Here is a 14,292-nt window from a genome sequence, read left to right as displayed (position 1 = left end):
ATTTCCATTTAATGAACTTCCTCCTTTTTGTACAGTTCCCCTTTTTGAAGTAAAGTGTGAATGGGGCGGGTTTCTGTGGCATTTCCCCCAATCCAAAGATATTACATTATGGTCCCTATTACTGAGTGGTTCAGCTGCATTCACCTGTTGGACCAGACTCTGTGCTCCACTTAACAGAAGAAGAACATGAAGCAGCTGAACTACAACTGCTATGGGCACCACAGCAGCATTTCCATACTGAACTCGTTCGCTTTCAGTTTCCCATTTTTCAGAGAAATATCAACATTTCCCATGGAAAATTTGGACAAACTTGTTTAATTTGTGTAGAAATTTGCCATAGAGAAATAACCTGCTTTCCAACTAGCTTTAATTAACATACTTCCCCCGATGTGTCTGCCAGGGCGCCCAGCTTCCTGGCTGGCCCAGTTCCCTCAGCCATTGCATCAGCACAGTAAGAAACCCGATGCAAACTGGGAGCCCAGTCCTGCCTCCCTTGTGTATCTGAAGCTTTTATTGGCTTCAGTGAGGACTAGGGGCCTCGTCTCTTAGCCCATCACATCTCAGGCCTTTCCCATGCTGGGGCTTGCTTGATTTATTTGATCTGCAAAAGTCTCTCCACAGGAACTCTGAAAATCTGGCTTTATCTCTTCAAAAGAGCTCAGGCCCAGATTTCCAGTGCTTGGAACCCTTCACCGGGGCAGATTTCCCAGAGAGCCCTGCACCTGCCGTACTCAGTGGGCAGAGCCCCTAAGCAAATCGGGCCAGTCATTTTAGTGCCTCTCTGGGAGCGGTGTTGGAAATTCCAGTCAGAGCACCCTTCCAGCCCTGGTAAGCAGGAAAAGGCCAATCGATTGTCCGCCTGCATTTCCCGGGGCCGGGGTGAGATTGGCCCCTGTGGTAAGTGCCCTTGTGTCTAGTCCAGCCTAGCATTATATCAGCTGCTGCCTGTGCATTATAGAGCAGTGCCTCTTGAAAGCCCCTGGCTGCACTGTCTAGAGAGCCATCCTGCCTGGGGAATGAATGACTGTAGTGCCTCGAGGGTACTGTCATGACTTGGTGATAGGCATGGTATGAACACCTAGAGCGGGGGTAGCCTGGGGTCATGGCTCTCAGGTGGGTCACATGCCGGTGTCAGGGGCAGCGACCAAGCTGCATTGGTAGATGGGGTGTGTGTGTCCTGCTCTGGGGAAGGTTGCGAAGCACTGGCATGACTGGGTCTGTTACCTGCTCTCCCTGCCTTGCCCTCCTTCCCTCCTCTCCACTCTGTTAGCCTGATGAACAGGGAACGGTTCCTCTTGAGTTCCATTGGCAAATGCTTTGCCTCCCCCTCCCCCTGCAGTGGGGCACAAAGGGGAGCCAAGCCAGCTAGGCTGGGAGTGCAGCAGGGCCATGTGGAGGGGAAGCCTAGCTGCCCATCCAGGCAGCCAGCTCTGTCCCCTCTGCACAGCTTCCACATGGCTCATTGGCCACACCAGCAGCAAGCATGTGGCCAGCAGAGGAACTGCCCTGAGTGGTAGGTCGCCCTAACCCCGGGCATTGCTAAAGAGCAGCCAAAGCTGTTGAAAGCCATATATCCCCCTCCTGCAGCAGTCTCAGCACAGTCGCTGGCATCACTGCTACTAGCCAGACAGTGCTGCCGTGGCCAGTGGGGGTGGAGGGAGAGTCCCCATAGATCCCCCACCAGGGTTTCTGCTGGCCCTTCTCTTGGTCCAATGGATTCACAGATTCGAAGGCCAGAAGGGACGGCCGTGATCACCTAATCTGGCCTCCTGTCTAACCCAGGCCAGAGAGCTGGGGGACATGGAGACTCCTGGTCCCTGTTTATTCCCCTCTCCATGGGGAGGTGAACACGGGGAACTTTCTGATTCCCAGGGCCCTTTTACACTACTCACTCTGGGGATCTGGGGCCAATGGGCTGATGTCTCTCAGGGCACATCAGGAAGCAAACGAGGGCAGTAGAAGCCGTGTCTGCTTAACCCCCCTCCAGCTTGAGCGTCCCTGAGACACATCACACTGCTGCAGGCCTTGCCCCTTAGCTCTGGAAAGTCAGACTCATCGCTGCATCGTCTGTCAAGGGCCCTGACCCATGGATGCTTCCCAGTCGGGTTGGATCTTCACCTGGAGCATTTGGTGACAATGCATGTCTGGGGGGCCCAGCCCAGGCCAGCGGGATGGCAGAGAAAGTCAGCTTGTCCCTGCTTCAGTCACAAGCACCTAGGGAGCCAGCTGGCTGCTCTGGGGTTCATCTGGCTTCTGTGGATTGATGCTGCCCCATGGCAGTTTGAGGGGGATAGCGAGAGACAGAATTCAAGCTCCAGGTCCTGTTAAACTCCAGACTAATAAGGAACCACAGCAACTCCTGTTGACAAGGCTCAGACCCTGCCTTCAGCAGTGTCACTTGCTCCCCACTTTTGTCCTTCACAATGGCCCAGGCGGCCCTAGATGGTGGCAGCTGTGGCTCTCTGTCATTCCGCAGTGCATGGCCCTTTCAGGAGCACCTTATTACAGAGTCTCCTCCCTGAGCACCTGTGATTGTTAAGCTACAGGGCAGGTATCATGTAGCTGATGAGGTATAAATACAGGGTAAGATGTGGCCTGGTGGAGCTGTGTGCTGGGCTGTAGCTCAGGAGACATGGGGTCAATTCCCAGCTCAGCTGCAAATGCTGTGGCTTTAGGCAAATCATGTGATCTACCCTGTGTTCCAGTTCCCAAGCTGTAAGAGTGGGTCCAGTCCTCCCACTGGGGCTAAATCCATGAGTGGCTGTGGTGTGGCAGGGCCATGTTATGGACATCACTCAGCCTTGCCTCCTAAAGGATATGTTATACCAATAAAAACTAGCAGGATCTTATTAAAGGGGACAAGATAAAGATGCCACATTTATTATGATAACAATTTGATTTATGACCAATAACTAATATCTTAATCCTTATACACACACATTATACCTAATACGTATACACACACACACACACATCAGATGTTCTGCAGCTGCTGCATAGTTACCAGTCCTGCTTGAGTCTGTGGCTTGAGTTTGCAGCTTGGGTTCGTAGCTTGTGGCGGCTAACTGGCTAGGAAAGCCGGGCACAAGGACAAGCTGGGTCTCTGTTGGGCATGCACCGATGCCCTTCCATGTTGGCAGCAGAATGTTACCCTCCTCCAAAGTTTTCCATCTCACCCATCCTTTTTGTAGGCTTTAGTTTGAATCCAGAGTCTATAGGTTTTGCTGTGTCACGCTGCCTCTGGGTTTGGTGATTGATCACCTGTCAATTGCAGACATGACTTTCAGCCTGGGACCGGGCTTTGACCTTTCTTCTATTGTACCTTTTCTTTTTAGGGTGGATTCTTCTTACTTTGTTAGGGCTTTTGTCTGCATCTTCAGCCGTTGGTGTTTGAACTCTATTTAATCAGGACAGGCTGGGGCTGGAGGTTGATTCCATCATCCATACATACCTCATTCACACATCTAAACTAAACTAATAAGATTACAGCAGGGTTTGCAAAAATGAAGGTTGCAGCAAGCCCTTACAAAATGGAGTAAGCGTTTTAAAATGGGGTTTGAATTACAATATGACAAACAGTGAACAGAAGTTACACTGTAGGCAAGTGTAATAAATGGTGAACAGAAGTTACAATACTGAAACAGTGCAAGTCTCAGTGATTTAAGCAGGAATTGGATTGATAGTGAAACTTACAAAGGCAGCTGACTGAACAGCTATGGCTCTTAACAAGCATTTTAATTGTTAATTAGCCAGTTATTGGGGTAACCGGTTTTATGAATGAATATTGTTTCATTCATAAAACTTTACTTATGAAGTTACATTAATAAAGTAAACAATTAAAAACAATTTCATTCATGAGTCCTACAGATAGACAGCAGACTGAAGATGGTCGTCTCAGCTCTTGCCCAAATGATCTCCAGGGACACAGGTCCCTATGTGGTTACATTCAACAAGTCAGCCCCCTGCATGGTAGTTCCCACGTGCACACATGCATTTGTGCTCCTGTATATGAGAGGGTTCCTGCACCATCTAATGTTCTTCATGGGAATGTCTGCTTGGGTCATGACACAGCCTTAGGTTTGGCATTGCATTGCCAGGGCAATATTGATCTGCATGGAGAGCTGGCCTCATCCTTTCGCCTCCTTCAGCGAGCAGCTGTGCCTTGTGGAGCATCCTGGACACAAGATCTAGCAAGAGGAGGGCGGCCTTTCCCCAGTAACTGCTGACCTGTGTTGCTGTTCTTCCTTTATTGTCCAACAGGGATGGGGAAAGGACAACACAGGATGCCCTCAAAGGATGAGCTCGTCCAGAGATATAACCGAATGAACACCATCCCTCAGGTAACCGGCGGTATTGCTTGCTGGGCCTTGTCCCTGGAACCCCAGCCATGCACAGCCTTTGTTTGTCCTTCTGTCCTCACGCCAGCCGCAGGGGTATGTGCAAGACTGGCTTGTGTCATGCCTGAGATGTGTTTGCGCAATCATTGTTGCTTCTGTGCGTGAGGGGAGGGAATGTTGTCCAGTGGTTAGAGCAGGCGACTGGGGCTCAGGGCTCCTAGGTTCTATTTGCTGTTCTGTTGTTCTTTTGGTAAGGGCCATAACCTCTTAGTATTGGCCCGACTCTGGTCCCATTGATGTCAATGGGCAGTCAACTTGTGAAAACAGTCAACTTCTGGAAACCCCCACTTTCTGTGCCTCAGTTTACCCATCTATAAAATGTGTATAGTCAGCCTCACCTACCTCTCTGGTTTGTGCCCTGGGCATCTACATCTGGAGACCTGGCTATTTACATCTATCAGATGTTTGGTGGGATTTATTCTGGCTCTATTTTTGCAAAGCATGAAGCTGATTGTGTGTCCTGAGACAAGGCTGGGATGCATTGGCAGAGCTGTCTGTGTGTGTGTGTACCAAACCTGTACAGCTCTGCCTGCAGTGAGCCCAGCCTGAGCCATCAGCCTCTCCAATTTACAAGCATCCAATCCTGTTCCCCCCACGGGAGCAGTGAGACTGGGAATTCCTCCGTCACTGTTCAGGGTGGGGTGGATACGGCATTGCTCACTTGGGTGGACAGCTGGCTGTTTGCTGTGCACAGCCTGGGGGCAGCCTGTTTGAATCCTGAGAAGGGGGGGTGGAGCCTGCCCGAGGAAAAGACTCACCCCTCTGTGATGCTCTGTTCAGTACCGAACACCACTGTGTTACACCTCTGCCTCCACAAGTGAGAACTGTGCTGGAGCTTAAACTGTGAGTCAGCTCCCTGCCACCCAGCCAGCCCACCTCACCACACACTCCTCAAGACTCTGCCCATCTAAGCCTTGCCTTGCTGGGACCCATCAGTGAACCCCAGTTCCTGCGCTCCCCGGAGCGGTCTCCTTGCAGTGTCAGCCCCTTTCACTGGACACTTGCATACGCTGCCTCCAAAGAGACGGTGTGCACACCAGTTGGTTAGGTTACCTGAAGACTCGCCCTTCACTTCCATGCACAACACTGAGATGGTTTGGTAAGAAAACAAGAATATGTTGATTTATACAGAACAGAGATTTAAGTGATACTAAGCAAGAGGCTTGTCTGGTTACAAGCTAAACAAAAGTAAAACCCGCTTTCTAGCGTCAAAAGCATAACAGATCACAAGCTTGGTCTCAGGCAATTTCTCACTTATAATCTTTTCTCAGAGACTTCAACCCCCATGGCCGAAGATCCACCTTTCACAGATTCCCAGGGCTCTGGCCTCGCTTAAGTGATAGATACTTAGAATGTCTTTGTGCTCTCTCTTACAATTTCCAAAGTCTATTGTCTTTGTTTCAAGAGCCAGAAAGACTTCCTGGGCATGCAGGCTTCGAGCCCCGGTATGCTCACTGAGCGCCTTCCTCTGTTGCCTGTTAACTTGATGACTTTGTTCGCCTGATATGTAAATGTACTTTCATTGTCCTCTACCGGTCATCAAGCCTGTCAGACATTCCTTTGCCTAGGGTAAGCTGGGGTCATGCTCCATCTCCCAATCACATTTCCAGCACACATATACAACTCTTTGTACCCAATCTGTACATGCGTTACGCAATGACTTTCAGGACCAACATGTCACCAGTTTACGTATGATACCTTATGTTTTAGAGACATGTTAGGACAACAGTGTGTCGGGTCTGATACGAGTTACGGTGTAGTGGGCCCTCTGCCAGAGGGCATTGAGGAGCGCTTCAGGTTCCACCCTCAGTTGGGGGCTGGGCCACAGAGCCCAGAACTCAACAAATTACTGAGAGCAACAAATGAAGAAAGCAGGGCCGGGGTCCATCCCTGGTTGGGTTATCAGTGTTTATACCTCTGACGTGGTCAATATTCTCCACTGTGATTGGCGGCTCCTACGGAGCTTGGACTATGAAAGGGGCAGGACCGGCTGCTGCAAAGGCAGAGCAGTGATGCAACCCGAGTGGGGAGCCAGGCAGGTCATGGTAACCCAGACTTTATGGTTTGTTTGCAGACTCGATCTATCCAGTCCCGGTTCCTACAGAGTCGGAATCTAAACTGTATAGCACTTTGTGAAGGTAAGAGGTGGAGGAAGGGGTGTCCTCACTCACCGCCTTGAGGGCCCTGGGACCCCAGGAATGGCACTGAAAAAAGGTGGGGTTGGAATGGTGGGTGCCAGAAACCTGGCTGCCCATTGCCTGTTCTCTGAGCACAGACTTCCTGCTGGGCTGTGCAGCTGGTGGTCTGCTCGCTCCATGCCCTAGTGGGACGTGCTGCCCATTCATCACCTTGGCCGTCCATATGCTGGTGTCCCCTCTCTGCCACACAAATGGCTGTGGCACAGTGTGTCCCAGGCCTTGTGCTGTGGTAGGCATCATTTCTCCCTCTCTAGGAGTATCTGGGCCAGTCTGGGGGCTGGTCCATGACTGGAGGGGACCCATGCCACGTTGTCTCTGGTGGAGCTTTGGCTGGCATCACTCACTCAGGAGTCTTCTCTTGGAGACCCAGAAGGGTGGTGTTAGCTCTGGCTCCTCCCCAGCAGCTTTCCCTGGTAGCAGTGAGGGTTGCAGGGACTCTGCTAGATCACCTCCTCACTTTCAGCATGGCTGTGAGGCTGTGTGAGGCAGCGAGCCACCATGAGCTGCGCGTGACAGGTAGGTCTCGGCCTCTTCTGTGCTGAGCCCAGTGTGTTCAGCGTGTTTGCTTTTCTTAGTGCCTGGCTGGGGAAAGGGCTTGGGGAATGGCGGTCTGGCTGGGGCTCACTCTCGATCAGCTGATGGCTTGACTCTGGCATGGATGGGGCCTGCCCATGGGATCTGGGTGGATCCCTGGTGGCTTCTGGGCACAGCTCCAGGGGCTGATACTGACTTTTTAAAGCTCTGCCTGGTGGGACTGTCTGGCTGGGATCCTGCCTCCTCCCCAGGCCCCCATGTAGTAGTTGAGATCAGCCGATGTTCTCTTGTGAACTCTCCCCAGAGCCAGACACCCTGCCTGGGCATTTCCAGTGCTGGGCCCCTATGCTTTGGAATTGGCTTATGCCCTCTATTGGGTCTGAGCCCACTGACCCTGGGGCTAGTGTGACTCCTGCCCATTCCTTCCTGGGGCCAGTGGGTGGGGGGAAAGGGTTTTGCTCTTCATGTTGGGCAGGAAACAGTTTTTTTTCCCTGTGAAAATTTGAGAAATGTCTTCCAGTCCCAAATCGGGATGAAAAGTGAAAACTTGAAAACATTCATGCATTGGAAATCTGAAGGCGTTTTGGTTTGGCTCAGTCGAACGTTCCATTGCCATAAAGTCAAAACATTTTGCCCGCTTTTCATTTTCTATGTTTTACTCTAAGTGGCTTGAGTTTTGAAATGGACAGGACTTTCCAACTGGAGGAACCAGAATGTTTTGTTCTGAGAAATGTCAAAATGGGCATTTCGACGGTTCAGAAACGGTTTTTCCAAATATGCTTTGGAGTTGAGACATTTGTCCAAACTTTCCCACCAGAAGTTTCGGTTTCAATGATTCTGCATTTTTTTTTTTTTTTGACAAAAAAAGTTGAACTGAATCAATCCCAGCCAGCTCTAGGCTCTTTGCTTGTAGCCTAACTCTCTTTCCATCGGCTCTTTCCTCACTTGTCTGGCTGGACTGCACGCTCTTTGGCGCAGGGACTGTCTCTTGCTGCGTGTTTATACAGTTCCTAGCGCAATGGGGTCTTGATCTCAGTGGGGGCTCCTAGATGATCCAACAATACAAATAAATAATAACGCTATTCAGTTGATGTTAGTCAACTCCTTTTTGTATGTTTTGAAACATAATTGTATAGTGGGGTCGGCAACCCGGGTGCCAAAGGTGGCACGCAAGCCGATTTTTAATGGTACGCCGGCCCCACTCAGCCCCGTGCATGCTCCACCTTACTTTCACTTCTAGGTTCCGGCTGCCGGCCCCTTGCCAGCTGGGGTCCCGGTGGCCAGGACCCCGGCTGACAAGGGGCCGGCGACCGAAACCCCAGAGCAATGGTGGGCTGAGTGGGGCCAGCAGCCGGGACTCCTGAGCGGCGGCGGGCTGAGTGGCTCAGCCCGCTGCCGGTCTGGAGTTCCGTCTGCCGGCTCCTGACAGCTGGGGTTCCAGCTGCCGGTCCCGCTCAGCCTGCTGCTGGCCTGGATGGACGGAACCTCGGGCTGGCAGGGGGTGTACACACAGCTGACCCACAGCTCCCTTGGCAGGAACAGGAACAGCGTGGGGCAGGGACCCATCCACCATCCAGGTAACCTGGCTGCAATCGGGACTGTCCCAGGCCAGCCCCAAGCCCCCCAAGCCCTCCTACACACACACCCCAACCCTCTGCCCTGAGCCCCTCACGCCACCCAACCTTGACTCCTGCACCCCCCATGCTCCCAGCCCTGACTCCTGCATCATCCACATCCCCACCCCCTGCCCTGAGCCCCCGCACCCCAACCCCCTGCCCTGAGTGCTCCCCCCCACACCCACACATCCCCAGGCCCTGAGCTCCTCCCCCCGAGGGGGGTTGCAATATGACAATACCTGAAAGAAATGTAAGTTACTTTCACCCCTGCTGGAACCCCAGACCAGCAGCGGACTGAGTGGAGCCGGGGGTGGGCTGAGCGGCTCATCCCGCTGCTGGTCTGGGGTTCCGGCCGCCGGCGCCGCTCAGCCCACTGCCAGCCTGGGGTACCGGCAGCCAGCCCAGGGCTCTGCTCCTGGCCTTGACCCAGCGCTCTTCAGTCACCCCCTGCTGTAGCCCACATTGGAAAACTCAACAAGGAAAAGCGAGAGCAAGGATTACACTAAACTGATAAGATCTGCATTTTAATTTTATTTTAAATGAAGCTTCTTAAATATTTTAAAAACCTTATTTACTTTACATACAACAATAGTTTAGTTATATATTATAGACTTATAGAAAGAGACCTTCTAAAAACGTTAAAATGTATTACCGGCACGCGAAACCTTAAATTGGAGTGAACTTGGCACACCACTTCTGAAACGTTGCCTACCCCTGTTGTATAGGCAGGTCCCTTGGGGCGATCCTAATGATTCCTAGAGTTTTTAAGCCAGACCATTAGACCATGTAGTCCAGCGGTTCTCAACCAGGGACCTGGGGCCCTCTGCGGGGCCTCGAGCAGGTTTCAGAGGGGTCCGCCAAAATAAACCAGAGAGCTGGCCCAGCTTTAGATTTGCTGGGGCTCAGGGCAGAAAGCTGAAGCCTGAGCCGCCTGTGGCTGAAGCCCGAGCACCTTAGCTTTGCGGGGCCCTGTGTGGCATGGGGCTTTGGGCAGTTGCCCTGCTTGCTACCCCATAATGCTGGCCCTGGCTTTTAATATACTGGATATGCAGAAAACCAGTTGTTTTGACACAGGTGGGCTGTGGAGTTTTTATAGCATGTTGCGGGGGGGGGGGGGGGGCTCAGAATGAAAAAGATGAAGAACCTCCTGCATAGAATCAGAATCATAGAATATCAGGGTTGGAAGGGACCTCAGGAGGTCATCTAGTCAAATCCCCTGCCCAAAGCAGGACCAACACCAACTAAATCATCCCAGCCAGGGCTTTGTCAAGCCAGGCCTTAAAAACCTCTAAGGATGGAGATTCCACTACCTCCCTAGGTAACCCATTCCAGTGCTTCACCACCCTCCTAGTGAAAAAGTTTTTCCTAATATCCAACCTAAACCTTTCCCATTGCAACTTGAGACCATTACTCCTTGTTCTGTCATCCAATACCACTGAGAACAGTCTAGATCCACCCTCTTTGAAACCCCCTTTCAGATAGTTGAAAGCAGCTATCAAATCCCCCATTATTCTTCTCTTCTGCAGACTAAACAATCCCAGTTCCCTCAGCCTCTCCTCATAAATCATTTTTGTTGCCCTCCACTGGGCTCTTTCCAATTTTTCCACATCCTTCTTGTAGTGTGGGGATCAAAACTGGACACAGTACTCCAGATGAGGCCTCACCAATGCCGAATAGAGGGGAATGATCATGTTCCTCGATCTGCTGGCAGTGCCCCTACTAATACAGCCCAAAATGCCATTAGCCTTCTTGGCAACAAAGACACACTGTTGACTCATATCCAGCTTCTCATCCACTGTAACCCCTAGGTCCTTTTCTGCAGAACTGCTGCCTAGCCACTCGGTCCTTAGTCTGTAGCAGTGCATGGGATTCTTCCGTCCTAAGTGCAGGACTCTGCACTTGTCCTTGTTGAATCTCATCAGATTTCCTTTGGCCCAGTCCTCTAATTTGTCTAGGTCCCTCTGTAGCCTATCCCTACCCTCCAGTCAGTAGCGTAGCTAGGGGGGTGCAGGGGAAGCTGCCGCTTCTCCCCAGCACAATTTCCCAAAGTGGCGCCTTTCCAAAAGCCGCCGGAGGAACGAGGGGGGGCGCAGGCTGGCGGTCCGCAGCGCGGCTGGCAGTCATGGGTGGGGGGCGGGCACGTGGCCGGAGGGGGGGGGGGGGGGGGGGCGCCTTTTTGATGTTTGCTCCTCCTCTTAGGCTAGGTCCACACTACCCGCCTGATTCGGTGGGTAGAGATCTATCTTCTGGGATCAATTTATCGCATCTCATCTGGACGCGATAAATCAATTCCAGAAGCGCTCCCCCGTCGACTGCAGAACTCCTGCTCGCCGAGAGGAGGAAGCTCTGTCGACGGGGGAGCTTGCCTGCGCCATGTGGACCCGCAGTAAGTAAACTTAATTCGATCTAGGAAATGTCGACTTCAGCTACGCTATTCTCGTAGCTGAAGTTGCGTTTCCTAGATTGATCCCCCGCCCCAGTGTGGACCAAGCCTTAGAAGCTGGCTACGCCACTGCCTCCAGTGTATCTACCATTCCTCCCAGCACAGGCCCAAATCTCACCCCGTTATCCTGTTGAATGGGCACACTTCAGTGGATTAATTAAATGAGGTGACTGATGGGAGCACAGCCAGGCTGCAGTAACAGGTGTTAACAGGACAGTGGGTAGATAATGGTGCAGTTCCTTGGGGTCACTGCCAGGCAGTGCCATGGTGCAGCACCATAGGTGTCCTTGGCATGGTCACCCCATTATTCCTTGGTGGTTGTGCCTCTCCCAGCACTCCTGTCTGGCATGGGGAGGCAGCCCTTCCCCCCCACAGCCTGGTGTGGCAGGACACACGTACCCAGGGACAGCCCCATGGGACTGGTATCCAAGGCAGGACCCCAGCTTTGTGTGTGAGCCGTGAGGGCACCTGGCGCCTGTCTGACACCTCCTCCCTTTGCAGTGATCACCTCGAAGGATCTCCAGAAGCACGGGAACATCTGGGTGTGCCCGGTCTCGGACCATGTCTGCACCCGTTTCTTCTTTGTGTGAGTGCCGGGGCGCGAGTTGGGAGTGGCCCTGCGTGTGGGATGGGGGCAGCTCCCGCTTTGGGGATGGGATGGCCCAAACTGCACCAGGATGGCCCAAACAGCAAGAGCATCGCGAACCATTAGTCAGCATCTCGACTCAGCCCCATACGGGAGGGGAGAGGAGAACACAGTGCCCCTCACCGCCCCCGCCCCCCAGGGAGGTCTCCAGGGCCTAGCAGCATCCTGTGTGCCACCAAATGGATGCTCAAGTGCAGCCTCCAGCCCCACTGCCCCCTCCTTCTACACCAGCCCCCCCCCCATTCATTACTCTCCCCTCTTCCTATGACATCCCCTGCCCCAGCCAGCCAGAGTGGCACTGGCGTGCAGCTGTCAGCAGTGGGAGGAAGGTAAGTCCCAGAGCCTGCTCCCCTTGGCTCCGCACAGCTCAGGGCCTGGTGCCTGCCAGCTGGGGGCACAAGGGGGCGCTGGGCAAGGAGGTGCTGGCAGGCAGAGCCCCTGGCCTGGTGCTCAGCGCCAGCAGCACAGCAGAGGGGTCTGCACTCTGTCACCAGGAGGCCAGCCCTGCCGAGACGGACCCATCTTGGAGCTGAGAGTATGACCAGACACTGACACCCAGGCCGCTGGCGCCCGCAGCCTGGCTCTGCTCAGGGAGGGGTGTTAGCAATGGAATGGCTCCCAGTCTGCGGCCCCACTGGCAAACCTGGGCGGTTTAGCTGGGGCTCATCTCCCTCCTGCCAGTCCCTTGCCCAGACACAGAGCAAGGTGCCTGTCTTTGGAATCAGAGACCTCCCCCTCTGTCCGAGGGCCTGGAGACCCCAGCTCTGCTCCCGTCGCTGGGGGTGTGGCCCAGGGGGGGTTATTGTTGGAGCAGGGACATGCTGGTGATGTGCACTCTGGGGAGCTCTGGGTGGTCACTGAGTCCCCCCTCATGGTGCTTTCCCTGCCTCGCCCCTCCCAGGTACGAAGACGGACAAGTAGGAGACGCCAATATAAACACTCAGGATCCCAAGATCCAGAAGGAAATCATGCGCGTGATCGGAACTCAGGTCTACACAAACTGAGGGGCACCTGCGGAGCCCACACTTTTCACGCAGGGAGCCGGCGAGCTGCTCCCCCTGGTGCAGGCAGAGAGGAGCTGGGTGTCTGAGGCTGCCAAAAGGAGCAATGAAAACACTGGCTTCATGAAGGAAACAGACAGGCGTGGGGGTGGGGTGAGGGCCTCAGCATCCTCCTTGGAGCAGGACTCTGCCGCTTCAGTCAGCACCACATCTGGAGGGCAATGGCTCTGGTGCCACATCTGGGAAGCGGAGGTGCGACTGTGAGTCAGGTTTCCCAGCTGGCTCCCTGCTGCCTGTGCATAGATGTATAGCAGAGAACGCAGCCAGGGCGGGCTTGTTGATATTTTCCCCCGCCCTGATCACCCTGTATCCCAGCACTGAGCAGGAGCCATGGGCACGTCCTGCCTCATGTGCCTGCCCTTGGACCTGGGCGTTGCCCCTGGGCACATGGCCGTTCTCAAGTTTACAGCAATGACATTTTTAACAACAATAAAAACAAAGCAAAAAAAAAAATGGTTTTAGCTTATTAAAGTTCTTTAAAAAACTGTCCCCGACTCTGCCTTTGTGAATGGGGCTCTGATATGAATGTTGTGGCCACCATGAGTGGTTGGGCCATAGAAGGGCAACAGCCTACTATTGCAGCCAGTTAGTTGCTTTGCTGGTTTAGTTTGAGTGGTAGCAGGCTGAGCTTCAGCGTGGAAGCTCCTGTGGTTGATACCCACTTCTGAAGTGCAGCAGGGGGTGGTTACATTGGCATTTGAACCCAAGGGCTGGGTGTGTCACTGTAAGTAGCAGGGTGGTGCGGTGCTGATTGGTCTGATTGGAGGAACAGCTGCAGTAGGTTTAGTGGCTTTGCTCAAGGCCTCAGTGGCTCATCCATTCACCAGAGCCTTGCTGGGACAGTGCAGTGAGACTTCCCTGGCATAGCAGTGCCAGTCACAAGTTGTGATGAGCTGTGAGCCCAACCCTCTGCTCATGGGGCACCAAGAATGATAGTACCATAGCCAATAAGGCTGAGCTGTTTGGTATTCAGCCAGATTCTGTTAGCCTCCCGGGGGGCAGTCATGGTCAAGGAAAGTGCCACTGATTGCGTGCCAGCCACATCAGCATAACCAGCATCAGAGACTCTAAGCCTCAGGCTGTGCTGCTTGGAGAGTGGCTTCACGATCAGCAGGGGTACATCCTTGGGGCAATGCCTCTGTCCTGGTAGTGTAGCCAGGCACTTTGATGGGAGTGCAAAGCAGCTCTGCAATGGTGTCTCAGGGCTCTCTTTGCTCGGCGGCTTTGCTACGTAATTTGTTCCGTTTACAAACCCCTCAGTGACAGCCGAGGGCCAAAACCGCAAACCCCACCTTGCTCCTGCAGCCAGCTTCCCCATTGCCCCACTGATTCAGTGCAGCGGGGACGTCGACCATTCCCAAATCTGAGTGGTGACGGCTTGCCCCTGCTTTGCCCTG

At 53.3% G+C, this 14,292-nt stretch overlaps 1 protein-coding gene across 10 annotated transcripts in view; it reads left to right on the top strand.

Moving 5' to 3' along the window:
* The window catches only part of PARP6 (poly(ADP-ribose) polymerase family member 6), a 53,035-nt gene extending 39,651 nt beyond the window's left edge, over positions 1 to 13,384 (top strand). For 7 of the 10 annotated variants that reach the window (XM_034784514.1, XM_034784513.1, XM_034784512.1 and 4 more), the window contains exons 20-23: positions 4,261 to 4,340; positions 6,472 to 6,535; positions 11,690 to 11,774; positions 12,736 to 13,384. In XM_034784514.1, coding sequence (XP_034640405.1) covers positions 4,261 to 4,340; positions 6,472 to 6,535; positions 11,690 to 11,774; positions 12,736 to 12,838 — 332 coding nt within the window. In that variant the 3' untranslated portion in view covers positions 12,839 to 13,384. Of the gene's footprint in view, positions 1 to 4,260; positions 4,341 to 6,471; positions 6,536 to 11,689; positions 11,775 to 12,735 lie in introns of those variants that run through there. The other 3 variants (XR_004647540.1, XR_004647539.1, XR_004647538.1) reach the window with 1 other exon arrangement.
* Positions 13,385 to 14,292: the final 908 nt, after the last annotated feature.

This window comes from Trachemys scripta, chromosome 10 (genome assembly GCF_013100865.1).
Source record: "Trachemys scripta elegans isolate TJP31775 chromosome 10, CAS_Tse_1.0, whole genome shotgun sequence".
NCBI lineage: Eukaryota > Metazoa > Chordata > Testudines > Emydidae > Trachemys > Trachemys scripta.
The sequence above is the reverse complement of the archived record's forward strand: the minus strand, read 5'-3'. Positions and strand labels throughout refer to the sequence as shown.